Source organism: Crocodylus siamensis, chromosome 1 (assembly GCF_052110815.1).
Source record: "Crocodylus siamensis isolate JL-2025a chromosome 1, ASM5211081v1, whole genome shotgun sequence".
NCBI classification, from domain to species: Eukaryota; Metazoa; Chordata; order Crocodylia; family Crocodylidae; genus Crocodylus; species Crocodylus siamensis.
The window spans coordinates 173,697,201-173,712,163 of NC_143395.1; the positions used below are offsets into that span (position 1 = coordinate 173,697,201).

General features: G+C 43.3%; 1 protein-coding gene across 1 annotated transcript in view; it reads right to left on the reverse strand.

Moving 5' to 3' along the window:
- Positions 1–10,853, reverse strand: part of RPS6KC1 (ribosomal protein S6 kinase C1) — a 137,358-nt gene extending 126,505 nt beyond the window's left edge. Inside the window, exon 1 of the mRNA XM_090049065.1 lies at positions 10,620–10,853. Coding sequence (XP_089905191.1) covers positions 10,620–10,724 — 105 coding nt within the window. The 5' untranslated portion in view covers positions 10,725–10,853. The remainder of the gene's footprint in view (positions 1–10,619) is intronic.
- Positions 10,854–14,963: the final 4,110 nt, after the last annotated feature.

Here is a 14,963-nt window from a genome sequence, read left to right on the forward strand (position 1 = left end):
CATCAATGTTTACAAATGGGTCCTGGTACAAAAAAGGTTGAGAACCACTGGGCTACAGAACCATTAAAACCCAGGTTCTCACTTGGGTTTGTCTACACACACAAGAAATTAAAACCAAGTTCATATCTCAACCAAGTTCAACCAGAGTTCATATCTGTATCTTGGAGAATGTCAGCGTGTATGTACGTGGTCTTATTTCAGAGTAAAAATATCCTTAATAAAACCCACTTATGTCAAAATAAGAGATTCATTCCAGAATAGATATGTCTACATACCACCGTGCTTCAAGCAAACTGTGGATGCATATTAACTTCACTTACTTAGTTTGGTTCGCTCACATGTAGACAAGTTCTGAGGTGCAATGCTGCTTCTGCCTCACAGGTGAAATAACTACCTGGATACATGCCTCAGGCCACTTGAAAGTTGCTGCTCTCAGATACACAAAGGGTCTTCTCCCCACCCTCAGGCCCGGTCCTCCACTGCATCAGGCCCAGGCATGCTCCTCCCCTCCAGTTGCTGCTGTGGCACGGAGGGTGGGGGGAGCAGGCCCTGACCCCAAGCAGCAGGAGGGAAGTGGGAAGCGGGCTTGGATGTGGGGGGCATGGCGCTCTATCCCTGCCTGTGCCCCCCCACCATTCTTGACAGACAATTGTCTAGTTAATATATATCTTCCTTGAAATATGGTGCCCAGAACTAGACATAGTATTTCAGATTAAGTCTCACCAGTGCTGAACAGAACAGAAGACTCACTCTCCTTGGCTAGGGACAGAAGTTATCCATAAACTAGTGTAAGTGGTTAGAAACTGGTTCAAATCTGTAACACAACAGAAGTTCAGTGCACATAAACCGCTTTCAAAATGGTCAAAACCGGTTTAAGATAAACCTGGATAGATGTAGTATTAGACTGAACTGATTTAATTTAAAATGGTCTACTGAGCTTCTGTCCCAGGTCTCCTCCAGTTTCAAGTTAATTCACAGTCCCCCAGCATTAGGGGTGCACCGATAAAGACCTATACCAACGGCTGATTATTGACCAGCCATATCTGCCGATACCAATCTGATTGCTGACATGCAGCCCAAGTCTGTTGTCGGGAACAGGTATGGGGGAAGCAGATTGAGGCCTCTGTGGTGAGGGAGGGAGTGGGGCTAGAGCTGGGGCTGTCCAGGCAGGGTGGGGTGGGAAAGGGCACAGGACAGAGCCAGCACCCCATCAGGGTTCCACAGGGGAGGCTCCCACTGATATGCATACCCATGGGAGAGATATGGGGGGCATGTGCCCCCAGCATCTGTGCACAGGGCAAGGGTGGGCTGACATTACATGCTCATGGGCTGCACCAGGCTCTTCCCAGTGGCTGCACTTGGGGTAGGTGGCAGTGGCACTAGGACAGAAGCTACAGGTGGCTACAGTTGTGGCTCTAGCTCTCCCCACCCCCCATAGCCACCCTTCCAGCACTGCCCGCCCCAAGTGCAGCCACCAGGAAGAGCCCGGCAGAGCCCCTGAGTGTGAGTAGCAGCAGCCAGCCTTCACCCCACGCACAGATCTGGGGGGACATGCCTCCCCCACAGGTGTGCACAGCAGCAGAAGCCACACTACCCCCGTGCCTCCTGGATGAACCACCTGCTCTGCCCTGCACCCTGCCCTGGCTGGGTAGTGCCTGCCCCCACCCCAGCCCCACCCCGTCCCTCACCATGGGGGCCTCAATCTGCTCCCCCCATGTCCTTTCCCTCCCCTACACCCCTTCCCCCCCACAGACTTACCCGTCGGACACTGCTCTCCAAACTGCCAGGCTGCACTCCTGGCCAAGTGCATGCTGCAGCTGACCACATGCACACGGAATTTATCAGCAACATTAATCAGCCACAGCAGCCAAAAAAAGCTGATTGCCAATAATGTCAATTTTTCTTTTACCAGTGCCAATACAATATGGACTGAGGTACTGGTGCACCTCTACCCAGCACCCCAGGATGCCTTGCACCTCCCCCACAACCTCCCCACCCATGCCTTTGCAGGATGAATGGGGTAACTTTGGCCCAAGCTGTCTGATCCAGCCAAGCAGGGAGGTGGCCTGAGCCACTGCACACATCTGGCTCCATTTCTGGAATAAAAAAAGAATGTCTGTTCACTTGCTTATTGGTTCAATCTACACAGCTTAGACTAGCCTGCAAAGATTGAATTGATTCAGCCTCAGGATTTTTTACTATACTTGGCCCTTGAGTTGTATGCAATATTCTTGTTAATGCATGCTATTAGCTTTTTTTTTGAACAATACTATACTGTTGACTCAAAATCAGCTTGCAGTCTTCTCTAGCTTCCAGGTCCTTTTCTACAGTACGGAACCCTAGTTAATAGTTGCCTATTTTCTATTTGTAATTTGATTGTTCCTTACTTTGCTCTTGTCCTTACTGAACTTCATCAAATGCATTTCAGACCATTTCTCCAACATATCAAGTTCACTCTGAATCTCAACCCTATCCTCCAAAGTGTCTGCTACCCAAAGTCATCTCCAAATTTATTAAATGTACCCTCAATTCCATCATCCAAGTCATTAATGAAGATATTAAACAGTACCAGATTAAGGACTGACTCCTGGGGACCTTTACTAGATAAGTGTTTACTGACTTCTTCCTTTAGGCGTCCCTAATTTCAATCAACTAGCCAATACCTTCACTGTACTCTCCCTTTTCACCCCCATATGATTTTTGGAAAGAACAAACTGAAGTGGAATAGGTCTTTTCTCCCCTTGTTTCTACCTTGAAACCTTTTTCTTCCCTTAAACTCTCCATTAGCCTACATCTGACAAAACTTTATTCATTTTTATCTTTGTGATTAGTCTCAAAGCTTACTTGAATTTTACTTCATAGTTAGCCACGCTTTTCATTTCACTCTTTGGTATTTTAGTCATTACTTCCACATCCCTATTTATGTCTGTAAGAAAACCCAGTGCAAAAAAGTATTTCCACTTTCCTTAGTAAGTTTTAGGATACTTCCCATATAGGACTTGCAGGCAACAAAAAGGGATAACTTAGGCAATAGTTGCACATCACAGAGGAACAGCAAAAGCATAACATAATACGATTTTTGCTTTGCAATTCACTTTTAATTAAAGCCCTACGACAGGTAGGCAAGTTACCCAAACGGAAACAGGGAGAATCAGAAAAAATGAGTGTTTACACAGCCAGGTAGTGGAAGCCAGCAATAAGGCTGAGATGCTCCATTTCACAGACCCTTGCTCCACAGATTACATTATCTTCCATATCTAGTGGCCATGGCAACTTCAAGGCATGCTGCATTAAATTTGTTCCCCATGCTTTTTCAGGAAGGTCAACAAAAGCTAGAACCTCTGAAGGGTCCTTCACTTCAATCCGGCCCATCATTAATTCATAATTTTGACACCAAATATGTGCATTAATATCCACACAACATTCATACTCCAAGACTTTCAGTTCAATTTTTTTATCTTGCAATCAGCATCTTTTGTAAATCCTTAATGCAAGCATCTTTCATCACCAAAAAAAAGTCAATCCAATATTTACTAAATGACATAGCTCATATACAAACAGATCAATGCATTATTATTATTTCATGGTCTGGAAATCTCTCACATAAAACATACCCCACAACAATCTTCTACATTGTTATTTAAAAGAGCCAGAGTACCTGGGTTTTTGTCTGTTCTGCAAATATTCAATATGAATAATTAGAAACTCAATTAACACTATCATGATTTTTATTATAATAAGCAGTATTTTAATTAGTCAATTTTTAAACATAATGCAGTAGTTCATTATTTTCTTATCTTGCCTTCTTCATATCTTTTCTTTGAGGGAACTCTTGGAAATCAATACAGAAATGACAATATCTCTCTAACTTTCTACAGATTAGTGCGCTTTCACAATTTAAAATTAAAATAAGTTTCAATACACTTTGGGAGACAAGGGTTTTTTCTTATATCTTTTGTTCGGCCAACTGTACAGTTGTTAAGAAATGTTGGATAAACTTTTGGACACAAAGGCAAGAATTGTGTGGGTGATATCTTTTATGCCAACTATGCAGTTGGGATAGCCTTAGACAACCTTAGACAAACCTGGAGACCAAAGGGAGGGGACTGTGATACCTGAAAGCTTGTCTAAATCCGACCCAGCTAGGCAGTTGGTCAAATAAACAATTTGAACCACAAACACTCTTGCCTCTTACATATTTCTTGGACCATGCCAGCTACATCACTCCAGCACTACCAAAACGCTTTGGGCACGCACATACTCTGTATTTTGAACCCCCATGCATTCAGTTTCAACACTACACAAGCTCTGCTAGAAATTAAAAAGAAAAGGATTTGTTCAGGGCTTCCATATTGCCAAAGCTGGCAGTCTTTTAAAGTCAACCCCTAAAACTTACTTTTAGGAAAACAATAGCAAATAAAGTTAAGCTATCTTAGCATTCAGGAAAATCTATATTGAAAACTGTGCATTTGAGTCAAATGTTTATTTTAGGGCATGTTAAACATATGAGCACCCTCACTCAGTAACTGTTTAATATATGACAGTAAATTTCTCCTAACTTAAATCAAGTTTTACCACCAATGTACAAATACATAAACCAAAATAAATAATTGATTTTCAGTAAAATGCACTGAATATCCTAAGTAGCTGTCAGAAGATGGGTATCCAGTACATTGGGAAGGTCAGCCTTACTTTTTTCCAGGTAGTCCCCCAAAGCTGCAGATCACCAGTTCACCATGTGAGAGAGACAGCCCCAGCAAGCATTGTGATAATGATGTCATATCAACCACGGAGCCAACCAACTGCAGGGATGGGAGGGAGAAAAAAAAAGGTGGTGGGGTCAGGGCCTGAAACAATTTTTTTCTTTGGTACATAATTTGGCACAGTTTCTTTTATTATTCTTCTCTGTCTCAAATTTGTACCCACACCCTTCATAGCAAGTTTGACAGGAATGGGAGCCCCACAGAGGCAAGAGCTGGGCACACCACTACTTTTGCGAAGTCCAATGCATACTCTAAAATAGACACCCAGCAAAAAATATTTCATCTTTCATGGGATCTGAGATGCTAAAATATTTTTAACAACTAATGCATTGGTGATTATTTTACTTTTTAAAAATAAAATAACCAATTTACTCTGCCTGCAGGCTGACTGGCTCCTTGATCTGTGGTCAACTGAACACCACCAGCAGACTGCACAACTCTGGAACATGTCATCTGGAGTAAAAGCTGGGAATCTACAACTTCAGGGACCTGGCAAACGCTAACATTTCCCATGAGTTAGATATGACTTTCACACAGATTTGGGGCACTCGGCATATACTGCATCACAGCAAACCAGAACAGATTTTAACTGACCCGAGCCAATCATTCTGAACAGTAGTTCATGTGGGGTAAAATTAAGATGAACACAAGCCTGGGCTTGTGTCCTAAATGTTAGATAAGTAAGCATCACTCATAGTTTATTTATTCAGACACACTGACAGAATTACACCACTGCATTATCATCCTGGACTAAGCCTGTTAAATGGGGTTCATCACAGTTAGATGAAGAAAAACTGAATGCATTATTTTCCTTGCCTCTGTGTCAAGAGAGGCTTCATTAGCAGTCGGGCCCAAGAGAAAAATGTTTTTCTCCTGAACTCTTAAGGAACAAACAAAGGCCTTGCTTTTGTTTAACTTAACAAAAATATCTCATGCATCTCTCTTACATTAGTGTATAATAGAGCAACATACAATCTATTTCATACAAGAAAAAAGTATCAACATAGTGGTTTAAGATTTTAAAGTTAATGCAGAAAAGCTTCACAATAGTCAAACACCTTGGGAGCTCTTGATCCTCACTAGGTAACTAGGATCACTAGATCCTCCCATTCATATAGGAAGAGTATCTAGGTAAATATAAGTCACTCTCACAGGCAGAAAAATCTAGAGCAAAATAACTGTAACAACATAAATCATTCCAATAAAATATTAAACCAGTAACATTTTATATAGAGTCATAGATGCTAGTGTCAGAAGGGACCTCAACAGATCATCAAGTCCGACCCCCTGCCTGGGCAGGTAAGAGCACTGGGGTCAGATGACCCCACCCAGATGCCTATCCAGCCTTCCCTTAAAGACCCCCAAGGCAGGGGAGAGCACCACCTCCCTTGGAAGCCCATTCCAAATTTTGGCCACCCTTACCGTGCAGAAGTATTTCCTGATATCTAGCCTAAATCTGCTGTCTGTCAGTTTGTGACCATTGTTCCTTGTTACCCAAAGAGGTGTACTGGTGAACAGAGCATCTCCGATCCCTTGCTGCGTCCCCCTAATGAATTTGTAGGTGGCCACAAGATCACCTCTCAGCCTTCTCTTGCAGAGGCTGAAGAGGTCCATGTCCCTCAGTCTCTCCTCATAGGGCTCATCCTGTAAGCCCCTAACCATACAAGTAAGCCCTTAACCATACACCAAGCCCCAACTTCAATGTGTTCTGTAGTATTAACAAACGCAACTTCACAATTCCTTTCCACCCACGACCACCAACGTTCATGAAGTGAAAAAAAAGAAAGGTGTAAAGAGTGACTGACTACACCCAAGGTTACATAAGATTTTTTCAGAACTAGAAATAAAGACCATCTCCTGATTTCCAATCCTTTGCTTCAGGCATATGACCATCGTCCTCTCCCACAGGGGCCAGATTCTGACACCTGTACTCAGCAGTACTTTGTTCTACTGATACTCCCCTGGGAATAAGTAGAAGAAACTGGCTCTTTCTGCTTAAAAGGGAAGTGATCTGTGTATGCCTCAATTCAAATAGCTCTGCAGTTGTAACAAAAGGGGCTGTTGGTGTACAGTCCACTTGTCAATTTTTAATCCTTAACTGGTTTAACAGTAGGGATAAAGGAGAAGATAGAATAACTCAACTAAGAAGCTGTGAAGTTTTGTGTTTGTTTGTTTGCTTGTTTGCTTTTTAATTGATCTTCCATTCTACAGCCTGAGAGAAGGGGGAAGGAAATAAGTGCCACAGAGTATCTGGGGGTATAATAATATTATGTGAGGTCAAATATACAGAATCTTATTGATACCCAATTACTTATCCAATAAAACTTTCTGTGTCCTATACTTGCTCTTTTCCTGAGAAGGAAAGAGAGCTTTCTAAATCCTGATCATTTTATCAACTCTAAAAGGGGACATCGCTGAAGTCTGCAGACAGTCTGTGGACAGTTCAGGGGAAAAAAGTCTGTGTTCAATTCATAGCTGTAGTCTTCACAGCAAAATAAAAGTTAAGACAAATACAGAATGGGACAACAAATTGTGAAAACACCATTAACAATATAAGCATGTGATATACATAAAATGAAACAGATACTTAGATCAATGGCACATCTTTACCTTGAACAGCATTCAGTACCACTCACCCATATCAACAGAGATAACAGAAATAGATTGCCCAAAGATGGGTAGCCAAGATGATTAAAAATACAGAAAGATTTTCATACTTGACAAGAGAATAGAAAGGTCAGGATTGCCTACTTAGCATGGAGACTCCTAAGTAGGAACAAAGGTACAGTATATATAATGAATCATATAGAGAAGTAACAATGCTGAGCTCTCCACATTAACTTCTCATACAACATGGAAATTAAGGAATATTCACTTGAATTGAAAGGCAATACATTTAAAATCAATACTCAGCTATCTAAAATTAAACTTTCCCTATTCTTGGGGTATTATATAACTGCTCATTACAGGATTCAGAGATCTCTCATATCCCTCTGAGGTATTTAGTAACAGCTACACATGCCAGATGGACAACAGAATGACAACTGAATTTAGCCAGTAGCACAATTTTGACTTTGCTAACATTTTCTGGTATGGCCTTAAAAGTTCAGTCAGTAGTAGGATAGGTACGGTGGTATGAGCAGGACACCAGCCCCAGTTATTAAGGGGTACTAGAATCCTGCCACAAAGCCTTTACTACGGCAGAGGCAGCCCTTCTGCCCAACCATAGGTGCAGCTCAAGAGAGTCCAAAGGAGGGCCACGTGCATGATTAGAGCCCTAGAGACCAGGTCATATGAGGAGAGGCTGAAAGACTTAGGACCATTCAGCCTGGAGAACAGAAGGTGCAGAGGGGACTTGGTGGCAGCCTATATCAAGGGTGTACATCAGGGCCTGGGGGGAGCATCTGTTCACCACGGTCCTCGCAGGGGAGGACAAGAAATAATGGGCACAAGCTGATTGAGGATTGCTTTAGGTTAGACATACAGAAAAATTCTTTACAAGTCAAGCGCCAAGGGTTTGGAACAAGCTCCCCCAGAGGTGGTACAGTCACCTACCCCGGTGATCTTCAAAAAGCATTTCAACACCCATCTCACTGGCGTCATCTTATCCCAGCAGTCTTTTCTGCCTAAGTGCAGAGGGGCTAGACCAGATGACCTGTAAGGTCCCTTCTAGCCCCTAACCACTATGAAGCTCTGCTCCCAGCAGTGCATCTGGGAATGGCAGGTGAGTGGAATGGTGTGTCGTTCCCCCCCACCCCAGCCAGGGAGTTTCTCTCACAACAGGTTCAGCGCTGTGCCCAGCAACAGATCTGGGAAAGGGGTGGGAAGTGAACAGGACCCCAGAGGCAGCTCCCAAGGTGCCTATGCGACATAGCTGCTGTGCAGCTGTGGCAACACATAGGGGGGTACATGGGGGTTCCACTTCCAGAAGCACCGCAGCCACTTTCAGGAGCAGCATGGCGGCTCACCAGTCAGTAAGTTTTGCCATGAGGGGACCATCCCCCCCCCAGTCAGCGAGATTGGCCATGGGGGGCTCCTCCCCAGTTGCTGACTGGTCGCTGGGGTGGCACATGCCCCCCCAACCAAGGTGGCACCAGTCACCCATCCTGTGCAGGACTCCCTCCCTCTCTGCCACTGCTGCCCTGTACAGGGGAGGCAGTGTTGGCTGCAGCAGCAGCTGCATTCCCTATGCAAATAGCCCAGGCAGGTAAAACCACCCACTCCCACCACCCCTACCCCCACTCTAAGTGGTCATCATACCCCTCCACCCCCACCTAGCCAAGGTGCTGAACAAGCTTACTACTCCTGCCAGTCAATCACAATAGCTATTTTTTATTCTTTGACATCATGGTTCTCAACTTTTGTAGACTCAAGGCACCCCTAGAACAATGCCAGCTCTTACCTTTCACTCATTTCTTGACTACGGGAAAGTAATAGGCAATTTTTCTTTTGCAAAAGACTCAGAGAGACTACAACAGGTGAAAATGTTTTTGACACTACATATTCCTCTTTGAAAACTCTGGATTTATCCTGTGAATCATGTGTTAAGTGTTGGCACACCTAACGCTACTAATATTGTATGGTATCCCATGGCACCCTGTTTGAGAATAACGGCTTCAGCAGCATTACATCATCCCATTTACCACATGACACTTGCTGGGGGCAGAGATTTAAAAACAGAAACCAAAACTGCCTCCTCAGTTTTTGCATTAAACACAACTGAGAAAACATCAAATGAAGAGTTATCGCATGTCTACAAAGTCGAAATGTGAGCCAGGTTACAGAGTATCATCTTAACTCAAGTCCCGGGAGTACTGATAATGGTGTTTTAAGGATTTTCATGGCACCAGTATACCTCACCATGGGCATTCATTTTGTTTACTCAGCCTGCCTTGCTTCTGGCTTTATTTTTTTAATAAGTTAAAATTAAAAAGAAACCATAGGCTCCAAGCACCAGTGCCAAAGGGGCAAACCGGCAGAGTCGCATTTATTTGGGAAAGAGCTCAGAAGTGTCACTTGGAAGACGGCTGTTGACTCCCACCCCCTGGTGACAGAACTAACCTCCCCACCCTGCCATAAAAAGAAAAATAAAATCTTCCTTCAACACTTGAAAGCTTGAGACCCAGCAAGTCGGATACCTGGTGGCCACAGAGCGTGACACGTGCTTTTAGAGGTGGAAAAGGCCATCAGGAAATTGATTAGTGACATTAGGAAAAACGCTCTCACAAGAAGGGTGCTGAAGCACTGGAAGAGGCTACCTAGAGAGGTGGTGGAAGCTCCATCCTTGGAGGTGTTTAAGACCCGGCTTAACAAAGCCCCGACAGGGATGATGTAACTGTGGCTGGTCCTGCTCTGGGCAGGGGGCTGGACTAGATGAGGTCCCTTCCAGCCCTCACTGTCTACAATTCCTCCTTCCCAACGTTGCAGGTGCAGAGCAAACCCGGCCTCCCCTTGGCACCACGAGGCGCAGGCTTCCCTGGAGCCAGCGCTCCCTTTCTCCTGAAGGGAATGAGTGGCCAGTAGGGTTTAAATTAGGGGAGGGCTGACCCCCCACCATAAGAGGAGAGCCTCCTTGTAAGAGATTTGAAAATAATAATGGGTGGGGGCTCTGATTTTATTATGGCATGGTGATGGGCAGCCCCATTTGTATTGCAGACCCCCTCTCAAGAATCAAAATATAATTGCAGCCCCGGAGCGGAGGCCAACACTGCAGCCTGAAATCGCTCCTGGAGGCCGCCCCCACTGCCTCCTGCCTGGGGGACCCTTCCTCTTCCTCCGCCCTCCAGCCCCCTCCCCCCCAACACACACACATCTGGAGGGCTGCGCGGGAGGGCCGTGGGGGCGGGCCGCACTCACCCGCGCGGTGACCTTGTAGACGGTGTGGCCCCGCGGGTGGCGCCGCGGCTCGCTGACCGTGTAGAAGCGGGCCAGCTCCCCGGGCCGCTCCCGCGGGCACAGCATGCTGCTGCCGCCGCCGCCGCCGATGCACGCCCGGGTCAGGCCGCAGCCGGCGGCGGAAGCAGCTCCTCCGAGCAGCCGCCCTCGCCGCTCCTCCTCCTGCCTCCGCCCCGGCCTCCCCGCAGCCGCAGCCCGAGCCGGGCGCTCCAGCCCCTCTGCCCCGGCGCGGTGCTGGGCTGGCAGCCGGGGCACGCGGCTTGCTTGTGGTGGGGGGCAGCGGGATGTGTCCCCGTCTTCGCCCGCGGGGGGGGAGGGACTGACAGCACGAGCTGCCCGGAGCCGGAGCTCACCTCGTGAGCTGCTGTGAAGGGACGGAAGCTGATGAAGTGGATTTGAGTTCAACAAAGCTGGTGACTCTCAGTTTATGTAGAGATTAATCCCATCTCTTTAGAGAGAGAGAGATTTGTGTGTGTGTACGAAATATATATAGGTACTAAATAAGTGCTATATAGGGACTAAGTGCTATATCTGTATACAGAGAGAGAGACACAATAAGTGTTATATATGTTTGCGTGTGTGTAGAGACTAAATGCCGTGGGTATTTATTTACATGTGTATATACACACACATCAATATATAGCACTTAGTCTTATTTAGTCTCTATATAGGCAGACAAGGTTCTTTGGGTAAATCTTTTACCTGACCAACTCAAATAGTTGGGGGAAAATTTCCATGCAAGCTTTCAAGTACAGGTTTCTCTCACTTTATGCTGTACATGTATTCCTGGAAAACGACACATAACTCAAATTTGCATAAAGGGAACTCTCTTTACAACATAACTAATAGGGATACGTTCCAAGACCTTGACTGCTGACCCCCAGACCCATTTCTACCACTTTTACAAGACAATTTTGGTACTCACCAACAGCAGACAGTACACACAAGCACAGGGTGATGGTGAATGTTGCCATAATGGGGATGGCAACTACAGAAACACGTGTCACAGACAATGAGCTAGGAGCACAGATCCACGCAGGAGACTGTATTTTAGTGCATATCACTCCCACAACGCACCGCACAAAGCAGTTGACTGCAGGCTTCCACCACACGGATTGCATAAGAGTGAATATACCTCTCATATAACGAATTTTTGGTATAGAGTCATCACATAAGAGCAAATCTGCGCATATAGAACCTGCATAAAACAAGGGAAACCTGTACAAATACCCTTCACCAGGCTGAGGAAGCATCCGCAGTTGTTGGTCTGTGCTCTTCCTGGATGGACTTCTTTACCATCCTGTTCCATCCAGGAAGAGCACAGACCAACTGCGGATGCTTCCTCAGCCTGAAGAAGGGTGTTTGTACCCAAAAGCTTGCAAAGAAGAATTTTTTCCAACCTTTTGAGTTGGTCTAATAAAAAATATCAGATTTACCCGAAGAACATTGTTTGCCTATATTCTTAGGCCAAGACAGCTACAACCCATACCTTAGTCTCTATATAGCACTTATTTAGTTTCTCTTCCTCTCTATAGCACTTTATATATAGACTCTGAATATACAGACTATATATATAGGACTTCATATAGCACTTGGTCTAAGTGCTGTATAGAGAGACTGAAGTGCTATATATTTGTTTATATATAAACTAGATAAGTGCTATAGAGACAAAGTGCTATGTAGATAGATAGACAGACAGACAGACAGACTGAAGTGCTATATAGAGAGGGCAACTACATGTTCATTAATGTGCCATAATTATAGCACGTTAAATTTTAGTACCTATAATAACAGGTACTAACTTTACCTGCTGTAACTAGCACTACTGTGAATTAGCCCAAATGAACACTTTGTGTATGATGCTTAATGCTCATTAGACTAATTACGCATTAGCACATTAGTACAGTTTTTGCCAGCCATACTAATGCTCAGCAGATTTGGTCCAATGGACATTGAACATCTCATGTAGATGTACCCAGTGAGATACAAAATAAGTGCTATATGTATGTATATACCAAATAAGTGCTACAGAGAAATTAAATAAGTGCTATATGTTATATGTAAGTATATAGAGAGAGACAAAGCCTAATAAGTGCTATCAAGGGAGAGAAAATAAGTAAGTGCTCTGCGTGTGTGTGTGCGCACACATGGAGAGAGAGACTAGAACAGTGTTGTGTGTGTGTGTGTGTGTGTGTGTGTGTGTCTGTATATATATATATATATAAATAAACTAAATAAATGCTAGAGAGAGACTAAATACATTATATATAAACACACATACATATATCTTATTTAGTTGGTCTATAAAAGTGCATGTTTACCCTGCCTTCTGACTGCCTGCAGATTAACACAGCTAACCACCTCTTACCAACCTGTTTTTGAAATCTACAGCCAGGTGTTCCCCACTGTAGAGTGGCTGTACTGAGCATGATATTGTTAGCAGCACTCAGATTTTAATCTCTATCCTAGTGGTTCTCAACCTTTTTAGACCCAAAGCACCCCACAGAAAAGTCCAGCTCTTATTTTTCTGTAATTAAAGAAGAAACCCCAAAAAAACAAGTGAAACTAACAGCAATTTTCTGTTGCAAAGAACTCAAAAAGACCACAGGTCAAAATTCATTTAACACTATTGATTCCTATTTGAAATCTCTGGGTTTATCTTGTTAATTATGTCTGTACACCTCAGTATTAAACTTTCATGGGACACTTAAAAGGCTTTTAAGGCAGCATAGTGTGCTGTAGGACCCTGGTTGAGAATTACTGCTGTCTCCCTTCCTGAGTCAGCCCGCTCAGGTTAAAAGCACTACAAGATTGCAATGAGATCTCTTGTGTGTGGAGGGGAGTTGTGTTGAGTGGAACCGTAAAGACGAGGCCAAGGAGGGCTAATACACACAGTTTGGTTATCATAATGATAAATACATTGGTTTAGAAATAAATGTAGTTTAAGTGACATAACTCCCTAGTGTACCACTTACTGTGTCCGTTTCTTAACAGTTGCAGTTACAGTATCACAACAACTGTTTGGACAAGACCAAATCCTTAACAGTTAAGAGATCTTAGAGATGTTGTCTGCACTGGAGAAACTGGGCCTGTGTTAACATGATATGGTGAACATAGGTTGCCTTTACTGTAAGTGAGGTTCATGCATTTAAACATGTTAGCTGGCCATGGAAGGAATTCCAGATCACTTCAAGGGCCTCCTTTCCTCTACATACCAGGAAAGAATATTACTCCAAATCAAATCCTGCTCACAATTCATGATATTGTACCACAGGTATTTTGCATCCGTTCTTTTTTCAGTGCATCTGCTTGCTGTCCACATACATAAAACTTTAACAAAATCTTACATAATTCAGTAATGTTTTTAAATGACTGATGATCTTCCTTAAAAAAAAAAAATTAGAAATCACCTTAAATACACAAACCTGTATAAAGCAGCTGTATAAAGCAAGCTGTGCCATTGTGGTTCCTTTTTGTGGTTTATTTTATAATACAAAGATACAACCCAATGTTTACAGGGTTAAATAAACAAGAGGTAACTACACAATCATTTTGCCTGTTTAATCTTTTCTCTCCCATCCTCTGCTTGTAAGTGTGTTTAGACTTACCTCTAAGTCTATAGAGCACCAGACTATCATTCAGAAAGGTAATAATTATGTGATACCCTATTTGCAATTGCAAAAGAGCAACCTTTTGTGCTATGAAGGTATCTTGAATTATTTGTCTGCAGTGAGATCTAACAAGCAAACTGTGTTTCATATTTCAGATGTCACTAGACTAAGAACCTGTTCAGATTCAGAACAGGAGAGCTTCTTACATCTTAATAAGAAAATGCATTTAGTATTTTTCTGTATAGATGTCCACTCACACATAAATCCTCAGCATAACTTGCTAATAAAAGAATTAAAAAAAAAAAAACAGTCTGCTACTGTCTGAAATATACCTTCATAAAACAAAAGTGCACTCTGTTTTAAATGCATATAAGATATTTTATAACCTGTATAATTTTATCCTACCACATGTTAGCTTAGTGTGTTACAAACAAGCCTCTCCTTCAAGGAGAATTACACTTTGTCACTGATCTTTACAATCCTCTCAGTCGGTTCAGTTTAAGCAAAAGCTATACTGAAATAATTACATTAATTTTTCTGAGCCTGTATCACTCTGATTTTTTCCTCCATATTTGGAAATGTTTTATTTACTTACTTGCAAATGTTTGTGATTTACAAATTATCATGTCATTTGATATTTGGAAATAAAGACTACAATTGTCATATTACTTACTTTTATTTGTAACATTGCCTC